The 23019-nt window shown below is 43.3% G+C and overlaps 1 protein-coding gene across 1 annotated transcript in view; it reads right to left on the bottom strand.

Moving 5' to 3' along the window:
* Nucleotides 1-15597, bottom strand: part of SPON1 (spondin 1) — a 271260-nt gene extending 255663 nt beyond the window's left edge. The window contains exons 1-2 of the mRNA XM_033151839.1: nucleotides 15260-15597; nucleotides 5979-6085 (exon numbers count right to left, since the gene is read on the bottom strand). Coding sequence (XP_033007730.1) covers nucleotides 5979-6085; nucleotides 15260-15509 — 357 coding nt within the window. The 5' untranslated portion in view covers nucleotides 15510-15597. The remainder of the gene's footprint in view (nucleotides 1-5978; nucleotides 6086-15259) is intronic.
* Nucleotides 15598-23019: the final 7422 nt, after the last annotated feature.

Below are 23019 nucleotides of genomic sequence, written 5' to 3'. Positions count from 1 at the left end.
AAATGTTCTACATTTCAAAATAGTTCAAGCTTGAATCTGTCATTAAAGCAATCAGATGATGCCACAGCCACTCAGAAGGCTCAAAAGAGCAGCCCGGGCCTTTGCATGCAAATACACATTGCACATCAACACCAGCAGCACAAAAAGTTCCAATAGAACTGGCTGCAGGGTTGGTCCTGCCAGTAGGTAGTGTGAGGCAACTGCCTCAAGAGGCAGGTGCTGAGGGTCAGCATTCTCCTCTGTTGTGTGCACGCCATGCAGCCTATCCTTCACCCTGCAGCCCTCACATGAGCTTGACACATGACACTATCCCATCGCCAGTGTTTAATAACTTCAACCGGCAGTCTAGTCAGCACCTGCATGTGGAGTGTAGGGTGCAAGTTTGCCCTTTGCCTCAGGGAGCAAAATGTCTCAAGTCGGCCCTGAGCGGCCTTGCAAGTGATAGTTAAAGAGGCTATTGCTGGATGACACCTTCCCCATCCATGTCTTGCTCCAGATCTCACATACCTCCCGCCCTCTACTGGGAGAATTGTGAGTGATTCTAAACAGATATTCACCTCTAGACACCTCCCTGGTCAGCACCTTCTCACTCATTGGTACAATTTTAGAACCTCACTTTCATGAGGCGAGTGCAACTCATGTTCCCCCTTCACATAAGGATCCAGATACCAGATACTTCGCTTTCTCCCGCTTCTACATTCAGTAGGCACACTTGCCTTCCGAATGCTCTTTTTACAAATGTATGAAAGTTGGTTAGGAGAGTAGAGTGAAATGCTGGATAAATGCAACATTGCCCTATACAGTGGTACCTCGGGTTACAAACACTTCGGGTTACAGACTCTGCTAACTCGGAAGTAGTACCTCGGGCTAAGAACTTTACCTCAGGATGAGGACAGAAATCACACGGTGGTGGCAGCGGGAGGCCCCATTAGCTGAAGTGGTACCTCAGGTTAAGAACGGTTTCAGGTTAAGAACGGACCTCCGGAACGAATTAAGTTCATAACCAGAGGTAGCACTGTATAACAACAATGACTTTAGTCGACATTTCAAAGTTTCAAAACATTCTGCATTAAAAATATATATCAAACTTTAGTTTGAATCTGTATTTAAAGCAACATTCCCCGAAAACACCACTGTATGGTACTATGCAAGGAATGAGTTGCGCTTTGCACCAGTGCTGGAATAGCTGATCCTATGAGGTGCCGCCTCAGCTCTGCATGGCTGTGTCAGACTTAAGGCACTCAGCATGCCAGTTCAACAGCAGTGGCACAAACCTTTGCTTGCACTGCTGCAGCAAAACCTGCCCATGGGAGTTGGGCAGCTTGGAAGTTTTTTTTTGTTTTTGTTTTAAAAAAAACCTGTACAAAAGCCGCTTGCAGAACAGTGGCATCACCTCATGACTAGAGGCCTGGCATAATCCTAATGCAGCATTTATGAACGCTCGTTTTTCAACAAGCTAGTGGCACACAGGGCAACTATAATGCAAAGCTACACATTAGTGAAGCTGATACTTGAATCTTTAATGAACGCAGGCATTACAGGCAGGTGTTAGCTCTATAAAGAGCACTTAATAGAGTGTTTGCAGGTGGAAGGACAATGGGTTCTCTTTCATGCCAAAAAAATATGAATTTAGCTATTCAAAAACTTTTGAAATATTCATCTGCCAATTAAAATGCTGATTTCAGCTTCTAAGCGGTATAATAAAACTAATTAAATAGCTTAATAATTATCCCTCTGCTGAGATCCATGAGGCGTTTGCTGATATTTAGAAAATTCAATTTTCTGCCAACTCTCATCAAAAGTTCAAAATTCTTGCCTACTTCTGCAAAGTGAAGGGATGTTTTTGCTGGTTGTTTTTTTTTTTTTTAACTTGCTGGTCTGATGCTGAAAAAGTTAGGCCTGGAGTCCAGACCCTTGTAAAAATCTCTTTTTCTTGTCAGTGCTGAAAAGTTAATTGGAAATTAGCTACAATAGGACATTAATGGTGGGAATGCGCCCAACTGTGGAAAGAAGAAAATAACCCCCCTTTTTTGTAAAGGAGAAATTATAATTGAGTTACAGGAAATGATCCACACTAATTTGTACTTGCTAACATTTGTGTGATGACCTACTTCAAAACTTTTTCTAGTCTTCCTAAACTGGCCTGTTAAATTCACAATTTGAATTTTGAATATTGCTGTTTCATACAATTTCCATGTTGTTCCTTGTCTTTTGCCACTCGTTAGACCTAAATCCCTCAGTATATTAAAAATGGTATTGCTGAACAAGCTGGACCATATTTCCTAATATTTTCCAGCCCTACCTCAGTACTGAATTGGTGGCACATGCTCTTCTGGCTTGTACTCTTTATAAAGGCTTGAAGAATGAGATTATCACCCCTCTTTTATTGTCCATTCCGGGTTGCCCAACCACTGCCACAGTGTCCTTTCTCTTGGGCAGATCAAGATGAGGTGACAGCAAAGGTTGCAAGGTTTTTAGCTGGGGCAATCAGAATAAGATCCACTGACTATTGATTCAACACCCTAAAAAGTATTTTATATAATTGACTTTTTTATTTCTAGTCCTTGTATATCATATTGTTGTTTTATTCCTATGGCCGATGGCTGACACAAATAAAGATTCATTCATTCATTTCCAGCCCTACCTGGAGATGACAAGGATTGAACCTGGGACCTTTGATTTGCAAGGCAGCTGCACTATCTCAGGGTTTGGGGAGATGGAAAACATTCCTGTTTTCCTGAAGAAACTGCCCCAAAGAGAGAAGGAGGTGTCGCTACTGTGAGCAAGCAGGTGAGAGGCAGGGAGGTGGCCTGGCACCCAGATGCAAATCTGCCCCCTCTAGAGTGTCAGCCCTTCTGCTGCTGCACTTAATAAGGGCAGACTAAGAAGGTATTAGAAACCAGAATCTGCACCCCCACATCAAGTTTCCTCTCATATACAGTCATACCTCTGGTTGCGTTCGCTTTATGTTGCGGATTTTCGGGTTGTGAATGCGGCAAACCTGAAAGTGTTTACTTCTGGGTTTTGCCATGCATGTACACACAGAAGCGATCTGCGCACTTTGCTCAGGCACAGTAGCAGCGCTCTACTTACGGACTTTTTGGGGTACGAATGGCACCCCAAAACAGATCACATTCGTAAGTAGAGGTACCACTGTACTACACAATGTGAATTACAGTTTATTTCCCTTCTTGGTGTCATTAGACTGGGCAGAACATAAGGTAGGTTGGGTGACATGTTACAGAGAGGGAGGGGCGGGTGTGACATAGGACTGCCCTTTCATGTGTCAGGTCAGGCCCATATGTTTTTATGTGCAGTTCTAATCTTACATACATATATAGGCTGCAGATATGAAAAACCAAATAGATGAAGGCAGGAACACCAGCATGTTCAATGCACCCCATGTGTTTCTAAATTCTGTATTAGCAGAAAAGGAGCTTACAAACAGGGGACAATGAGTTTATTTTCACTGCCAGTTTCCTAGTGGCTCTCCAGAAAGTGTTTGATATGTTTTTCTAAAATGCTTAAGCCCATGTCACAGAATGGTAAACCTGTAAGAATACTAAATCTGCAAGAATAATAATCCTATTCTAGTTTGGCAAACTCCATATTATTAACAGTGGATAATATTGCGATCAAGCAGAGAGTGCTTATTTTTCTGCTTAAACATCCTCAGCTGAAAAAGTTTCAGCAAAAAATAAGCTGCATGATTCGGTACAGATGTCTGTGAAGTACGAAAATGATCTGGGTTTTTTTAAAAAAAAAACACCATCCCAGGAGCAATAAAAGTTAAGGTTATGTATTTTATAGGATCACAACTGCTGGATTGATTGCACAAGTTATAAACTATTCAATGAGCAAACAATTAAGATGAAAATGGACAAAGAGGAATTTATGTTGCCCCATACATTCTCTAAAATGATAGAGTTGAGCCTTGACACTTCACTTATTAGTCGGGGTCATGGAGGGGGCGAGGTGGAGAATTCAGCAATATGACAATATGGTGTGCTATGATCAGGGAGGAAGTGAGGGAACCTGCAGGACCATGTGCTTGCTGGATACCAGGGTGGACCTAAGGGCACCCTTCCATTAGCAGAAAGCCTCTTACCTTCCCAGAAATGCTGCTTCCACCTTTCAAAGAGCATTGCATGAGAAAAGTTATCCCAAATTCAGAAGAGTTTCTCAATTTGAGCCAGCCAAACTGTGTAACAGGTTACACAAGGTCATTCCCAAGACTTTTGTATGGCCCACTGGATTTATCCACTGTATTTTCCGTATTGATATTCTGAAGCACAAATCAATGATACATTGCAAGAAAACTTCTGTAAGCTCTTGCATAACTGGTTAAGGAACATGAAGCAGAAGGTAGGAATAAATGGACAGTTTCCCCAATGTACAGATGTAGAAAGTGAAGCCCACAAGGAACCTGTGTTTTTTTAACTTCTTCATTCATGATTTAGAGTTAGGAGTAGGTAGAGAGGCAGTAAAGTCTGCTGGTGATGTCAGTTGTTCAAGGTGGTTAAAACAAAAAGGGATTGCAAGTTGCTCTGAAAGGATTTCTCCAAACTAGGTGAATGGGCAGTAAAATGTCAAATACAGTTCAGTGTAAGAAAGTGTAAAGTTGGGGCACATAAATCCTAATTTCACATATATGTTCATGCAGTCTAAACTGGAAGCTGTTGACCAATTGAATGAAGTGCTGAGGACAGGCCCGTCTTAGAAGGATCAGCCGCCCTGGCGCAGCGATCCCTCGGCGCCCCCAGCCTGCCGCCTCTCCGCCCGCCTCCCTCCCGCGCTGGCCGCCCCTCGGGAGGGGGGGTGGGCGAGCGGGGGGTGAGGGGCGTGGCGTTGGAGCAGGCGCTCACGCGCCGGTGGGCGGAGGATGAGGGGCGGGCGGGCGGGCGCTCGCGCACCGGCGGGCTGCAAGCCAGCCGCCCTCGCCTCCCAGAGCCCCAGCTGGAGTGGAGGCGGGGGCGGGTTGGGGAGGGGGAGCCCGGTATGCCGGCGGGCTCGCGGGGGCGCCCCTGGGGTGCCCAGCGCCCTGGCGCGCCGCGCCACCGGCCTCTATGGATGAGACGGCTCTGGCTGAGGAAATTCCTACAGGTAGAAAACTCCCTTCAGAGGAGGTCAACAAGAGCAACAGTGGTCTCACTAAGTCAGTGTAATTGATAAATATAATCTTTCTAGCAGTACAGATGCAAAAACAATATTCCCTCCTAACTTGAACTTGCTGTTTTTATTTGCTTTTCAGTTCATGAACCATTAGGGAACATGAAAGTCATGTGATTAATGATTTCTTGGAAAACTCAAGGGCTCCAGGACAAAGCAGGCTAGACTGCAGTTCGCTAAAGCACATTTCAGTAAGACAAAACTGCCACCCCATGCATAATTATTTAGGCGTAAACCCCAGTGAACTAAGTGGGACCTACTTCCAAGTAATGATGACTAGATTTAAACAACATAGCTATCAAAATACCACCATGTTAAAATAATAGCTGCTAGTCTGGAAAAAGGAATGTGGACAAAAAGAGACCAAGTGCTGGACAAAATAAACATTGCAAAAATATTTGGAGCTGACTATATATTTGTTATGAATAGCTGCATACCAGTGTCAACCTCCGATTTCTTGCACCTTGTCTGTCAAAGTATTTAAGATTGCAATCCTATGCATACTTAACTTGGAAGTAGGTTCCATTGACTTCAGTGGGGCTTACTTCCAAGTAAACATGCCTAAGATTGAACTGTAAGTGTATAAATCCACTGAACTCTGCAGCCAACTTAACAGCACATGCTGAAATCTTTTCCTGTAGAAATCTGATCTTTAGCTGGAGTTGCAAAGCTTATCCCCATGCCTGCAACTACAGAGATATTAATATCAACACAAATAGATTATGTTGTTTTGTACAGTATCCATCCTGCTGTGAAATAACCATCCAGACGGACTCTCTGAAGGTGAAGTTCAAGAGCCAGCTACTCACCTGAAAAGTCCCCGCGTGGTCTTCTTCTTTCTCTCCCTCTTTGCCCTCTTTCAAAGCAATCAGTGTGAATCCACGAAAATAAGCTGGAGTGGCAGCGGAAAGTGTTACTGGGGGCGAAAAGGAAGGAAAATAAGACTTTTAAAACGAGTTTGTTTCTACAGAGCTTTTTAACAAGATAATTTAGACATCTGGTTCTGGATCCATTTATTTTTTTGCAGTGGGTGGTGGCAGGCTTCAGTCATGGCACTGCCAGTGGGTTCCTTTCACCTGGAGGAAACAGGGCATGCAAACAGTGAATTCTCTTAGACTGCTTATGATCTTCTTGGATATTCTGTGGAAAGTGGAAATGGTAGGGCTGTTTGAGGCCCCTCTGCTGGACTTGGGGCCCTGGAAAATGTCCACATCTACCACCTCCTGGAGCCAGCCTTGATCTTGGCGAACACTGGGCTAACTTTTTACTAATGTTAGAAGACCAGCCACCACTTCCTCATAATGATTTTATACATGCATATTATATACCTTACAGTGTTCAAAATACTTTATGTACATTATTTTCTTGGAAGCTTTACAAGAACATCATAAAGTCAATCAACGCTATTATCCCTATAATTCAGATAGGGGCTGTGGCAACTGAGAATGGCTTTCCAAAGGCCACTCTAGCAACGTTTAAAGTGCTAACTTCCTGGTTGGTGCTGGGGCTGACCGTGAGCTGGAAGTGGAATTAAAACTGTGGTTCCATACAGCAGTTAATGCAGCTCTCTTGCTCCTTGTAACAATCCTAATGTACATTCCTGCAAAGCAAGCATACTAAGGAGTGAATCTACTGTTCGTGAACAAGGCTTCACATTCTAAAAAGTATGCTTAACTTGCAGTTTTATCCCTGTTCTTTTAACTAGCCCAGCAACACAAACTGCTGAACTTGAGCTGTTGTACAACACCAAGAGCATTTTATTTAAAATATGTATTTGGAATTAAGTATCCAGTTGGTGCCAATGGGTTTCTCTCTCCCCTCCCCCACAAATGCCAGTTTCATGAGAAGGGTTTTATTTAGGACCTCAGGAGGAGATGAAAGCAGATAGCTCAGTTGGTAGAGCATGAGACTCATAACCTCAGGCTTGTGGGTTCGAGACCCACATTGGGTGAAGGATTCTTGCATTGCTGGGGATGGGACTAGATGGTCCTTGTGGTCTCTACAATTCTATAGTTCAAGTGCTCTCTCTGCGCATGCTCTGATCCTATTAATTATTAGCCTCAGCCTTCCGCAAACATTTTGCTATTTTCATTAAAACAAACAATTCATGTTAAATGCGAAGATGCATTTGTATTCAATGTTATACATAGTTTGCTTGTGAGATGCCACAGTTTCCCATGGAAGAACGAAGAGCCCTTTTCTACCAAACTTGACTTTTGGTCAAATTGTTCTTATTATTTTTAGTAACACTTTGTGCAGAATCCTGCATTATTTCTATGCAGTCTTATCAGGCAGTGAGAATTTCCAAATAAGTGGATTCTCAATAAATGTATGTACTTGTATTGATAGTTCTGGTTTTGATTCCTTTCCAAATGATTCCTTCCATTAAATTTTCTTTTCGTTACTACAAGAGATCAGAATCAATATTTCCAGACAGCTGTCTACTTTGACCTCTTTCCTTAGTTTCAGCCACTTCAGAAACTACAGGTGATTTTGTTTTTAGGGGGATTTATTTCCTTTTCATTTCATTAAAGGTATAAAAAGACTTCACTTTAGAACAAAATAACATATAGTGGAAGCCTCCACACTTCCTCATGCTTACAAATAAGCCCAGCTGAGGACGTCATGGGGCTTTCAGAAAGGGTAGTCACCCAGGAAGTGCAGACCATGGAGGACATGAAAGAAAGGACACTCACAAACACCCCATGGTCACCTTGAAACAGAGGCAAGCTCAATAAAAAAAAAACCTACCCCTCATCTATGAAAAAATCACTGAAATTTTCTTTCTCCTTTGATAATTTACACATGCAGTTCCTTTTCTCATTGACAGGATGGTTGGAAAAAGCATGTGGGGGGGGGAATCACCACATAAAAGTAATGTAGAGTAGACCCATTAAAATCAATGAGCTTGACTAAGTTATGCCTATTAATTTCAATAGGTCTATTTTGAGCAAATCTTAGTGGAATATCACCCCTGAAAACAAGTACAATCTCAGTAGAAGTTAAACTCAGCAAACAGAATTAGTAAGTTATGGCAGTGGTTCATTAGGTCAATATCCATTTCCACCCCTTCTTGTATAAATCCCTTCTTAGTAGGATTCACATTTGTTCCTCCTACAGAGAAATGTGATGGGATCACAGCTACACAGATAAATGCTTAATTCCCTTCCTTTATACAACAAAGCCACAGTAGCACTGACTAATGCAAAGCTAGGCAAAATGTCAAAAGTGCATTGCTGAAGGGAATGGATCGCTCTCCCCATATTTTTTTGTCTACTCTGTACTAAACAATGTACTTCAGTTTTCATATTGCTTTTTCAGAAGAGGCCACAATAAACCAAAATGTCACATCAAATTGTCAAAGGGGAGTTGGCTACTTTTTAGGCAAGGGAGGACCCACTTTGAAATAAAACTAAAACATTTTCTATGGACAAAATTACTTGGGAATTCCCTGCACACTGATTGCATAATGCTTAACTAAACTGGTTGCAGATCACAGTTTATTCTATTAAAAAGAATGTATACAGTGGAGAATTCAAACCAGTGTTCAACACTCTGATGGAACTAGTGCATTACTCCAGTTTAATATAAACCAATAAAAGGGAGTCTTCAGTACGATCTATTTTTTTCTGCTTATGGGAATAATTTTATGTGTTCTCATTTTAGTATTCTCTTTCATGAGTAGGTGAGCATCTAGTGCTCATGATTTATATGGCAAGCCTCCTAATTTTATCATATTGTGGAAGCCAGTGCTACAGCCTTCCAGAGTCATTTGACTACATGAGTCTCCTAGTTATTAGCCCCTCGTCCCATTTCCCCACTTCTCCTGGTTATAGGGCAACATCTGAATACATGAATACTAAAATCAAACAAATACTCACAGTGAATTCATACTTTAAAGTTTCTGCATTTGATAGTAATGCTGTGTTCTTTTTAAACGGCTGACTCACAGTTACAAACTAGCAATTATTATTTCCATCCATGTACTCTTGTATAATATCATGCCAGTATGTAATCAAGAGAAAAGTGCATTGCAACTGATACAGCACCCAAATTGGGAAAAGTTTGCCAACTATTATTTCTAGTAGGGTTTCTACAATAGCCTGTATCTCACGACCCCCAACCCCACATTATAACTTGAGGCAATTAGGCCAATTGGTGCTTTCCCCTAGGATAGGTCCCATCTTAATCATTTCAGTGGAACTTACTCCCAGCCAAGTATGCATAGGATTGCAGCCTAAGCCGTACATAACCCACCAGCCCTGCATGATGGCTTGACCAGTGCTCGGCAAGGCAACTCTCCTGGTCCGTCCCCTCCACACACACACACTTAGGTAGGTTTATCATGCCCCTTGTGAACTGCAAATCTAAATTAATTTTCTGTGTCTGTCTTGGTGACTTACATATTTATGCATGTAAAGTAAAATGTGTCAAACCTTCCAGATCATGTATTTTATTTACTGTATTCATTTCTTGCTCTTCTTTTAGAGAAAGGCTATCATGAGAAACCCAATTCTCTGATCTCCCATGCAGGTAATAATCAGACCCCACCTGCTTGTTTCAGAAAAGGTAAGCAATGTGTAGGACTGGGACCAAATTTATATCTGATGATCCAAACCAGGTTGTGAAACAAATCCAAGCAAAACAAAATCCAATCACAAAGACAGGCAAGTGACCCCTTTTGTTAGGACCAGCATGCTTTCAAAATGCAACGTTCTTCATGTGATATGTACACAACTCTTTGTCAGGCTGGACATTCCTGTATACCTGACAGAATGTCTCCACCCCCATGGCTCAGCCCAGATACTGAAGTCCTCCTCCAATGGTCTTATGCTGGTTCTGTCACTGCGAGAAGCAAAGTTACACAGAACTAGGCAGAGGACCTTCTTGGTAGTGGCAAGGATCCAGCAGGGCTATTTTCATGCTAAGATACTTTTGACCCCGCCAAAGTCCCAGCTTATCTATGCACGGAGTTTTTAAAATCTGAAATTGAGAGTACTTTCAGACATATGGATGTATCCAATGGTTTCTGAACATAAAGCTGCTGAGCCAAAGAGATTTTCATACATGATCCTTTCCACTAAAGCTCCCTACCCACCTTTGATAGTGACATGGACAGTTGTGGATGGTTGCTCAAAATGTTGTGCCTTCTTACACAGCCACTGTTATCTGGCTGCTTTTCTGTGATGCTATCTCACATACCTAAAGGTGGGGCTATGTGCTAATGACGCCATGTAACCATGTGGACCCAGCAAATCACAATGATTTTTTTCCTGTGCAGTCAACACTCTCCCTTCCAAGATGCCTCTATTTGCAGAGAGACCTATGCCATTCAGCCCACCAATGTAGATCAATTAACCCCATTGTAACCCTTAGCTGCATTATGGGAAGCGGGTGGCACTGTGGTCCAAATCACAGAGCCTAGGGCTTGCCGATCGGAAGGTCGGCGGTTTGAACCCGTTGCTCGGTCCCAGCTCCTGCCAACCTAGCAGTTCGAAAGCTCGTCAAAGTGCAAGTAGATAAATAGGTACCACTCCAGCGGGAAGGTAAACGGCATTTCCGTGTGCTGCTCTGGTTTCGCCAGAAGCGGCTTAGTCATGCTGCCCACATGACCCGGAAGCTGTACGCTGGCTCCCTTGGCCAATAAAGTGAGATGAGTGCCGCAACCCCAGAGTCATCCACGACTGGACCTAATGGTTAGGCATCCCTTTACCTTTACCTTTTAACCCACAGCTGCATTAGATCACACCATAGGAAGGAGGCCCCCACACGATTGTTGCTGCATATGAAAGGGCCCTCAGGCACAGTCCCATGTCTATTAAAGGGGTGGGAGTCAGGATAAACTATTAGTGACCCTCTCTCTGCTTCGGTTCCAGAATTGCTGCTCACAGATCTAGAAAATCAAAACTCCCACAGTTATTTAATTTTTAAAAAATTATGTACCTATTTTCATTTGTAGCAAAATGCCAAAGTAGTTTTCAATATATTAAAATAATATAAAATCCATTAAAACTGATGACTCAAACACAGCACAGTAACTAGGACACTGGGCATCAGGAAACATTGGGTTTTCACTTGATGGAAACACCCATCTTTGGAGCCATCTTAATCTCAGTAGGAAGAGCATAATATGGTGGGTGCCACACATAACAGTGTAATGCTACTTTCCTATCCTTTGCCCCAACACTGAAGGGATGGTACCAGGGGCGCAGAAACTATGGCTCTCCAGAAGTTGTTGGACTCCAATTCCCATCAGTCCCTGTTCAATAGCCATGCTGGCTGGGGCTGATAGGAGTAGATAAATCCATGGAAAACAAGGTTATCAATGGCTACAAGTCATAAGGGCTATATATAATCTCCAGCATCAGAGGCAGTATGTCACTGAATACCAGATCATGAACAAGAGAGAGCTTTTGCTTATGGATTTCCCAGAATAATCTTTTTGGCCACTGTGGGTGACATGATGCTGGACTAGATAGGCCTTTGCTCTGATCCTGTGGGATTATTCTTTGTTACTGTCTTTACAGTCAAACCTTGGTTCTCATACGGCTTAGCTGACAAACAAATTGGCTCCCATATGCCGAAAACCTGGAAGTAAATGTTCCGGTTTTCAAACATTTTTCCGGAAGCCGAACATCCGAAGTGGCTTCTGTTTGAGTGCAGGAAGCTCCTGCAGCCAATCGGAAGCTGTGCCTTGGTTTTCGAACGGTTTCAGGAGTCGAACGGACTTCCGGAACGGATTACATTCGAGAACCAAGGTACCACTGTATATGCCAACTTTGCAGCTCTGTGAGACAGGACTGGAACAGAAATTGTAAGCATGTAAAAAAGCAAAGATCAGGAATGGTTTATTACAGGTACTTATGTATCTTCTAGTTTCAGGACGGCAGGGTTCAATCTGCAGCCATATTTTAACGCTTTTTACCTGCAATCATAAAATGAAAAATGCGTTTCTAAACTATTGCTAAGAGTGTCAAAGTTTTAGCAGGCAGAGTGTTAGGAAAACACCTACACTCATGATGCTAAAAGGGAAATCAAAAGAGCTGGCAACAACTTCCTCTGCCACTTAACTGAAAGAATTGAGAGAGCTACCTTGGATACAGCAGGCAAGAGGATAACAGGGACCCAAATGCAGACTTCACAGCACAATCATATGCAAATTTAATTTGCTTGAGCATAAGTCCCACTGTGTTCAATTGTACCCACTCCCAGTTACATGTACATAATTGATGGGCAATTCCTAGGCCCTGTCTGTCTGTCGTCCCCCCCCCCTTTAATGGTTCTTTATCTTTAAGTCCTTCAAATCAAGGAGTGTCTTCTGTAAAGTAGGACATGTGGCCACCCTCCTCAGAAAGGACGAAAGGCACCACAGAACACTGACAGTTGTTTTACAAGTTGCATCTTTCCACATGTGGCCATTTTCCCTACCCTCCATGTGACAGAATCTCTTTTGAGCCCATGAATGCAAACAAGGCAGCACAGATTATCAACATGTCCTGAACATATGCTAGTAAAGAGAGAAATGTGTGGTGAACACTTCCACAGGAACATTTTCCAGACACATCCTGCCACGTGGAGATTGAACTATTGGCCAAAGGGGAAATCAGTTGTGTGAACCATCTGCTGGGCGGGAAAACAACTTGTCCCAAGTAAGTTCCAGGCCATCCCGTGATATTTTGCTGCCTGATATTTTGCCAAGACAAGATGGACCCGAGGCACAAAATCCCACAAGCACCTCTTCATCTCCCTGGCAGCACATATCCAACAATAATCATTTAAATAACCAACAAGTCATCTGCCTGAAGTGGCCACCTCCCTCTGCCATCTCTGCCATGTGTTGATTCCTCTCTCTGCAAAAGTGTGAATCTTCTTCCCATGGTTAAAAACCACCTCACACCCTGTGCTCATCCAAAGAGAAGTAGCAGTTGTGAACAGGAAAACCATGCTTGCTTTTTCTGTTTGAAGAGCAGCTCCAGGTGGCAAACCCTTCTACTAGAAACCCCACACAGTGACAAAAACACATAAGAAATAGATTAAGGATTTGGCACCAGGAGGTTCTCCCTCTCCCCCACTAATGCTCCCAGTCCCTGTTAACATCATTTGCTGAACCTTTGCCTTTAACTCAGCTGTCTTTCTCAGCATCTTCTGCACAGAATTTCTAGCTTCCTGGTAATTTATAGGCAGCAAAGCCTCAGTTTGTCCTTAATTAATCAGCTTTGCCTCTTACACTGATTTTGTTCAGATAAGACAGATATTTTCTAAGATCACTGTTATTACATTTTTTATATATATATATATATAAAACTGAGCCTAGGAAGGATTTTTTCCCAGACTGTGTGATGTCATTTCATGTTGCATGAGAGAGACTTGTTAAATTCTTGTGACAGTTAATAAAAATAAAGCTAAGTGACAACATTAAACTGCTGTAGGAAAGAAAGTTATACTCACAACATTTTCTCATGCTCCTCCCATCTGGCTAAGTTTTAGGAGGATCTGGAATAATTTAGCTTTGAAAACTACAAGTAATGTGTGCTAAATCTCCAGTGTCACATCCTCTAATGAGCCAGAGATCAGAATCCGAAAACTTTTGCCACTCGTAAACGTGTGTGTAAATGATTACTTGATTGCATTCTGCTGGCAAAAACTTCATATTTCCCCCAAGTTTGTCCTGGAAGTTTATTTGAAAGTCTATTTTCCCCTCCAGATCCAAGAAACAAAAAACCCTTCTTGGCAACTAAAAACAATGCTCTGTAGAACTTTTCACTGGGAGTAATTTTCAAACCTTTGCAAGAATATTTACAGGCCATTAAGAAACCGAATAGGCAGATACTATTTGCATGGAAAAGAGTTGCAAACTCAAAGTTTAGCTGGTCACATGTTAATGGAGAATAATTTAGGGTATGGTGGTTGCTTTACATGTAGATTCAGCTTTATTTCTTTTATTCAACCCATTTTCCTTCCAAATGTAAGAAAAGCCCCAAATATTTACAAGTGGATAACATTCCCTTTCCTAAGAATACAATCCTGTCTGGGTTTGCCTCATGGGAGAAGTAGGGTGCTCTTTCACTTACTTTAGCTAAAGGTTGTGGGGGTGGGGGAAGATGCTTATCCCAAAAGTTGGGGCTACCTTAAGATAACTAGGTTAATGAGTTTGCAATGTTAATGAGATCTGACACTTTTGCTCAAGGGCGCATTCAAGGTGGGCTTAAATATTTTCCCAAAATATTTTAAAGTAATAATCATGGGGGGGGGGAGATGAAGTGCCCTGCTAGGGAAGCTAGATATTATTATCTTAACAATGATCTGCTGTTCAAGCTGAAAAAAGTGATTTGTAGATATTTCCCCTATTATAAGGAGACACTCTGATTCTGAGAAAACTATAGGAAACCCCTGAGCAACATTTTGTAGAGGATTCGCCCTCAGGACTCTTGCTGCCAGGAGTAGGTGAGACTCTTTTTCCTCCATCAACTTGCCTTTTTTTTTAAACTCCTTGGACTATTGTTTTCAGCGCCAGGGCTCATCCTGAGTGCTCCTGAGGGCATGCAGAGTGCCTTTCTCAGGGCAGGAATTACAAGTAGCCTAAAGGCCAAGTAGTTAGTTACCCTGGGACCTAAGTGGAAACTGTGAGGAAAGCTGGTGCCTTTTCTTGGCCCATCTGTTTTCTAGTCCTATTCCTTTTCCTGTCTCACAGCAAGACCACTAGCAGCCTATTGAGTATCTTCTGCCAAGTGAAATAATTTCCAGTCGCAACGCTGGAAAAGTGCAAGGGGCAATTAAGGTAAAAAGAGTAAGTCTGGGTGCTGCGTCGTAGAACAGGGCTTCCTTTTACCCTCCCCCCCCCAAGTTAGCATGTATTAAGGGGGTGGGGAGGGAGAGATAGCAACGCACACAATCTCGATTTTAAAAACCGAACAAGTGTTGCTCCCTGTTTGCGTAGCAAAGCAACCCACCCCCTACCCCCCTAGCCAGCGTCGTGCATCGCAGCAAGTTGCCTCCGTCCAGAGAGGAAGACCTCCCCCCCCCCCCCCCGCCATGCCGGTTAGTTGCCCGACACTTGCTGCGCCCTTTGGAAGCGGCCAGCCCCACTTACCTCTGTAACTGTTTGCGGGCTTGTAGAAATCCGGATCTCCTTCCACGCGGAGGCTAAATTCATTATATCCCTCTCGCCTCGTGCCTTGGGCTCGCAGGATCCGGCTGCAGTAGCCTTCGGATTTGGGGGTTCTCTCTAAGGTCTCGTCCAGGAAGGAAGCGAATGTCACCAAGGGGAAAGCGCACGCCAGCAGCGGCAAGGCTCGCCAGTACCCGGGAGACTGGCGAGGCGCTGCAGGATCAAGCCCCATCCTGGGGCGCTTTAAAACCCCGACGACGACAGCAACTTTGCGGGAGGTGGCCGGGAGGGGGGCAGACTCGACAAACGGGCAATGGTTATGTCTGGCTGGGGCGGTGAAAGAGAAGTAAAAATCGCAGCATGGGCAGCTTGGAAGCGAGGGCAAGGGGAAAAGACACCCCCCCTCCCCGCGCTCTCTTCCCCTCTTCTTGTCTCCGGAGAAAGCGAAGCCAGGAACTAAGCAACGCAGCCTGCGCTCGGCTGCAGCCCGCGATGGGTGCCCGACCCCCCGGCTGCTCCCCCGGTGCGCGGGGGGAAAGCGAGAGAAGGGAGGGAACCGGCTCGATCTCAAGGACCACCTTAGCCGATGCGAGGAGGAGGAGGACTGATCTTGCCCAGATCCGAAGTGAAGTGCTGTTTTGTTTCAGACCTTGTGATTAGCAGCTCGGCGATGTTTACTTAGGCAGCCGAGCTCTCTTCGCAGGGGTCGGCGAAATAGCGGAGCAAGGGTGCGTGGGTGGCTGCGCGGCGCCGGCGCCAAGACACGTGTGTGTTGCGCGTGTGTGCGTGTGTGTGTGGTGGGGAGTGTTCCCCACTGGGCGGATCGAACGGGAGGGCTTTGGGGAACCGATCACCGAAATCCGTGCCCGACTCTGTAGGAACTCCGCGGGAGAAGAAAGGACACCGAGGCGGAATGCCCTGCTTAAAAAGCCACTCCGGGGTAGAGGACCCCTGAGGTAGACGGACACGTGTCAAAGCTGCCCCTGCCTCCCAGCCTCCCACAAGGCTTGAAGTTTCCAAAGGGCAAACTTTGGCAGCATCACGAAGAAGGGAGTATCATTTGTTATTTTAATTATTTATCATTATTTATTTATTAAATTTCTAGACCGCCCTTCATTCGAAGACCGCAAGGTGGTTTACAAAGCTGCACAAAGCGAAAGAGATGCCCCCAAAGCAATAATAATAATAATAATAATAATAATAATAATAATAAGGCACAGCAGCCCGATCCTATGTGTGGTTACTTGGAAGAAAACACCACTGACAAATTGCCTGGTTATCCGAGGGTGAAGGGAAGTATAGAAATTTAATAAATAATGTAAGACTAAATAAATACATTCAGTAACACTTACTTGGAAATAAAGATGTTGTTATAGAATAAGGCAGGTGGTTTGTGACTGTCTGGTGGATGGAGTCAGTGGTGCCCTTGGGACCCCACTCAAGTGGAGCTGGCAGGAGGGTAATAATAATAATAATAATAATAATAAATAAATAAATAAATAAATAATATTTATTACTTCTACCCCGCCCATCTGGCTAGGTTTCCCCAGCCACTCTCGGGGGCTCCCAACAGAAGATTAAAAACACAATAAAACAACAAACATAAACTTCCCTAAACAGGGCTGCCTTCAGATGTCTTCTGAATGTCAGATAGTTGTTTATTTCCTTGACAAGTTGCCTTGCCACATGTTGATGCAAGCCAAATAATGGACATTGCCAGCTCAAGGTGGTCTCCACAATATCATTAATTCCAGAGTCTTCAACTACCAAACTGCACCACTGGATGGAGTCTTTGGAGGCAGGAGAGCTGCTAGTTTTGGTGGATAGTGCAGTTGTGGCGGGGAGGTTTGAAGCCTTGGCTTTAGTAGTGTTTTGCATGGCCCTGGGTCTACCAGCAGGGGACCTGGCCAATTAGAGTACAGGAAACAACCTGCAACTCCCTCAGGCACAAAGCATGTTTCCTACACTAAAACACCTGGTGATGGATCCAAGGCAAGAATATTGACCAGAAAGGTAAAATACCTGATGGCAGGTCTGGACTGGAGCGAACAACTGCTAGGTCCAGAGTGGAGAAACTATTTCAGCCCAAGGGCCACATTCCCTTGTCAGGAACCTTCCGAGGGCCACATGGGTGGGCAGGACCAGAAACAAAATTAGGTGGGGACAGAAGCCAAAGGAGGTGAAGCAACAGTTGTGACTCTTACCTATCCACTCTTCTGTTTGTGCCATGATTTCTAGTCTGATTTGTGTTTTTTCCCTAACACTTTTCTCAGGAAAAGCCGCTGTTTACTACTAAATTGGAACAAACGTCAATCTGTGGGAAGCCCTATGTTTCAGCCACACAGAAGTCAAAGGCATCTATACACCTATCTACATCTTTCTCTGCCCTCAGCTCCGCAAGAGACATTATGAGGAAAACAACAAGCCAGGGAAAAAAGCACTTGTGGAAGCAAGAGAGCAAGGCCAGAAAGAGCTGTGGCCTGCAAAGGAGCAATTCCCCAGGGAGATGCCCAGTCACCAGGCCTGAGGTCCACCACAAATGGGACGAAAAGCAACAGGCATGCCAGCAGCAATATTTTCAGTGGCTCAAAAGCCTTTGTAATTGGGTTCACTTTGCAGAATGCTTTTGGTCTGTTGCAAAACTGTCAGTCAGGACTGAGCAGGAGCCCCTTGAAAGAAATAAGTAAAGGAAGCTGTAAAAGGGACTCTTGGAGTTTCTGCTCTCTCACATCTTCAGTCTAACTTACTTTGCACATTTGTGGCCAACTGCTGCTGCTGGTGGTCCACATTGCCAACCCTAGAAGCCAACTCCTAGGGACTGAGGTTCCTCTGCCCCCCAATAAAATATTTGAGGGGGCAGGCCCTCAAAGTTGATAGGCATTACCATTCAAATTGTGTGTGTGTACCATATTTTGCGACCAATTATCTAGGGTGGGGTTTACTTGTCCTCCCAATATTTTATTGAAGTTGGCACCCCTGCCAACTCAAGACATACTGAACCCCTGAGAGAGCCAGAGATAACTATCAACCGGCACCAGGCAGGACGCATCATTTAGCTATTTCCAATTCGCAGGCCATCATCACCAAGGCATGCATCTCTGGCATTTTTTCCTCCCTCTCTACAGGAAAAGCACAGGACTGGTCAATACACAGCAGCTACTAGGGAAGATAACATGATTAAGGAAAAGGACTGCTCATTGTACCCTCATCGTTTTCCCTTAAAGTGAATGCCTTATCTCCTCATACCTAAGAAACACCCTGTCGTACATTTTTAAAGAATCATGCAGGGGTTATTTTATCCTTCCATTTCAAGTGTTAATTCAGGAGGGGTTAACGAAGCCAGATGAATGAATTGAGAGGGTAAAAGAGAGTGGATCCATATCTACAACAATAGCTTTGAGTCCCAATAGACCACCTGATTCCTCAATGAGAAGATCAGTCATGGTGAACAACCAATATGGGTGACCTTTTCCACAATGTATTGGCTGTGCTGTAGTAATATTGTCATAGTAAGCCTAAATGAAATGAGTCTTCTCTTGAAGGTGAAAGGTTCGTGCGGCTGGAATGGCACAGATTCCTTTTCAATGTCGAAAGGTTCCTTGAAAGTACTCTAGTCTATGGCCCTATGTTATACAGTGTGACATAGTGTTCCACTCTGTAGAAAATATACAATCACCATCATCATCATCATGCACTTTCATCCTAGTTTCTGCACACAAAATGGGTGATTAAATAAGTAGAAAAGCATGATTCTATTTCACATTGTTCCAGTTCATGCTACCGGCTGCATATACACCCTGCACACAGCCCCTCCCCAAGAGTCCTGGAAACTAGTTTAACTCTCACAGATTAACAATTCCCAACACCCGTAACAGAATAAAGTTCCCAGGATTGTTTTTGGATGGGTGTGCTTGTGTGCTTTAAATGAGCAACAAGCCCATATTAAAAAATGCTTTAAAATATTTATCAAGACTAATAGGGTCGTTATGTTGGATCTCAGGTTGGTGCATAAAATGCAAAACCTTTTATTAGGCTTATGATGTTTTTTTTTGGGGGGGGGGGCAGGCCTTGCAAGTGACTGCAGGAGAGGGACTGTGAGCCACATCACGGGAGAGCTGTTTCTAGGATCAAGATGAAGCTGTTGAATGTTGTTAATGTAATCTTGTAGTACCGATTCTTATTTTTTTGGTATGTTGCTATATTTGCTGTTGTATTATTTTGTTACTATGAAACTGTTTTGTGCTGTTCGTTTCTGAAATGCTTTCATGTTTCCTTTCTTGTAAGCTGCTTTGAGCATGATTCTGTTTGTGGAAAAGCAGCATACAAATAAAAAATTATCAACGAATGGTATGGGTACCCACATACTAAAGGTCTGGTTCTGGTAAACCAGGCTGCCTAAAGATTGATTGAGTCAGGGCAGAGATAGCTCTGGCATGCTGTTGCAAGCTGAATGATGGCTTTAAGGAGTTTAGTAGTACATTGATCAAGAGCAGTCATCGTGAGTTTTGCAAAAACTCAAGAGTTCACTTGTCAGATAAGGGAAAAGATTCATTTGAAAGGTTACTGAGGTCAAATTTCTTAATTCTGTGCCTGTAGATTAGGAAGAAGAGTGTGCAGGAATGAACATGGGTGTATAAGCTAACGCCTAAAATGACTGATTCCAGGAAACCTCCTGCACTTTAAATAATTGAGTTTTGCCACCTTCATCTGTCCCTGCTAATATGCTACCATCATGCAAAAAGCCAGAATCTCCCCCCTTTTTTTACCATTCAGGAGCTAGACCTAAATATATGTTGCTTGCACACTAGCTGTTATCTCTGGAACAGACCTAATTTTTCACTCCATTATTATGAAGAATCCAGACAATGTTGCTGCCCAGCATTGCCTTCCAGTGTTTTCCATCTATCCTCCTGTCTTTATTAAAGCCTGATTTGTAGCACACACAAGAAGTATTAAAATGCAACTGCAGCACCAGCTTGTCCAGTAGGAAGCTATTACCAAGAGTTTTCGCATCCACAGTGCCTTTAATTAATAGCTTCCTCCTGGGCCCTTTTAAAATGGCTCCTGCCTGTAATTAGTCCCCCCCCCCCAACTTAGTTGCGACATTTCTGAATTGACCCTTAATTAGTCAATTCCTATTTTCTGGGAAGACTTAGATAACTAGTTTTGTTTTTGCCTTTAGATCAATGGCTCATAGTTTTTATTCCAGGGAAAGCAAAATGGATATTAAGATGCAACTGTTCCCCATTGTATCCAGGGTCAAGGGAATAAGCAAATTTTGGAAACCCTTTGCCTGGAAGGAGTGGGTCCTAGGCAGTCTATATCAATAAGTTCTATTGGACAGAAGTGTATGAAACTTGACTGAGCTATAGACTCCAAACTGTTTTGGCTTTCATTGGTGTTAATGTTTGAACAATTAGCCTCTACAGTTAAGTCAGTTCACTAGCAATTATCATGAATAAAGGACCCAGAATGTATCACTCACCTATTCTACCCATACATGCTATATTTCTTATACTACCCTATAGGAAATCGTGGAAATCAAGTGTTCCTTTATCCAATGTCCCCTGCCACCAAGAAAAAACATAGCAGGGACTTGAATCACTATGATATGCTGTGATCAGAGTAATCAGCCCAGTGTATCACCATGTATTAGTGACAAAACTTTATCCAATTTGGGGCCTTCCACCTGTCACAGTTGAATCATATCATCACCATCATAAGTGTAATGAAATTGGGGATGAAGGAAGAATTTGTTCAGTCTGCTTTTTGCAGCAGATCTACTGAATCCGACACACCCAGACTTGCTCGTAAATCAGAATGCAACTCCCACTTCTCTGGATCTTGCAATGCAGTTTTGGTGCATAAAACCACAATTCCCCCCCCCCCCACACACACACAGATGTGGTCTCATCAGTACAGAACACAGCTGAACTATTACATTTATTAAGGCAGCTTACAACTGTATAGCTTTTAAGTTTCTGAATCGCATTCCCAGCTCATGTTCTGTGTGTGGTCACATGCAAAGCCAGGTCTCCCCCATGCTTTTCTTGCAACCTTTCCTTTTATGTTATTTTTATTTATGCATTTGAGTCAAAATGCTGGTGTTTACATTTGTCTCTGTCGAATTTCAGGTTTCGGTCTATCAATATTGCTTTGAACCTTGATTGTATCTTCTATGGGGCTAGCTAACCCTTTCCACTTTTCGTCATCTACAAATCTGATAAGCATCTCACCTGTGGACTCATCTAAATCATTTATAAGAATGCTGAACATCACAGCACCAAGGACAGAGCCCTGGGGTACATATCTCAAGACCTTTTCCCAGGTTGATGCATAGGCTCTCATAGGATACAACTGCTCAACTGATAGTGGACCACCTAACAGCAGTCTCATCCAGCCCACATTTTATGAGCTTATCAACAAGAATGAAATCAAAGTATACTATGTCTACAGCATTCTCACATGACCTACCAAGCTATTAACTCTATTAAAAAAAAGGAGTTAAATCTGTCTCACAAGATTTATTCTCAATAAACTCATGCTTGGTCCTAGCCACCAATGCATTCCGTTTCTATATTCTCGCAGACTGATGATTTGTTAATACGCTCTGGAATTTTGCCTGGTTCTGTTGATCAAGATAGTGCTCCATGTACTTTTATAATTTATAAAAAAAGGGGGACATAAAATTATTAATGGGACTGAAGAACAGAAAGATACACTCTATAGCCACAGAGCAGAGTGTAACTGTACATGAATGGACTTGGGCACTCACAATGGGACAGCAGACCCTGTACCAACCTCCCCCTCCCAAATCTGCTCCACTGAGTCCCCCAACCCTCTGGAGAAGACCTAGAGGGCATGCAGAAGGCTGCAGGGGGTGAGAGGAAGGTGACCCTTTCTGCTTGCACTGGATACAACCCAGTCGGTTTATTTATGTAACACGTTTTCCACAAATACATTGTGCTCAAAGTGATTCACAGAACAGACAATGGAAATGGAACAGCATAGTTGCCCTGACCAATACAAGATTGATACACTGCCATATATCATTGACATTTCAGCCATTAAGATCCATTTAAAGCAAAACTGAAGTTCAAATGGTCATCAAATGTACCAATAGGTCAGTTAACAACATCCAGTGCCAGCCATATCAGTATTACATCCACCCTAAGCAATTCACTCAACAGGTCTTCTCAAGAGACTTAACAATAACGCTTAAAATAGCAGCAAAAGAGGAAAAGGCAAAATTGAACTGCTCTTAGCAGGAGCCTGCAACCAAGCACACTTATCACAGTATATACATAATAACTGTACTCGGGGCCACCCAATAAAATCAGGACAGGTAAAATAAAATAGTATTGCGTAAATCCTTGATTAGCTTATGGAATCCCATTGTTTAACGGGGGGGGGGGAGGAGAGATGTGGTGATAGTCACTAACTTAGATGGCTTTCAAAAAGAATATGAGATATTAATGGCCTATCAACAACTGTTATTTGAATACTGCCCATTACACACTTGTTTGTTTGTTTGTTTGTTTGTTACATATAATTCTGCATATATTTAGCCAGACAGGTTCCCCCCCCCCTTATTTCAAGCACCCCTGGCAATGCACCAGTGGCTCAGAGATAAGCAGGTGCTTGATGAAAAAGGTGACCCAACGTTAGCAAAATCTGTTCGGCTCATAGCTGCCAAATTCCATGTATACATCTGTTTTAGATGGAATCCTCCTCCCTCTATA

This window comes from Lacerta agilis, chromosome 1 (genome assembly GCF_009819535.1).
Source record: "Lacerta agilis isolate rLacAgi1 chromosome 1, rLacAgi1.pri, whole genome shotgun sequence".
Taxonomy (NCBI): domain Eukaryota; kingdom Metazoa; phylum Chordata; class Lepidosauria; order Squamata; family Lacertidae; genus Lacerta; species Lacerta agilis.
Note: the sequence above shows the minus strand (reverse complement) of the source record. Positions and strands in the feature narration are given on the sequence as shown.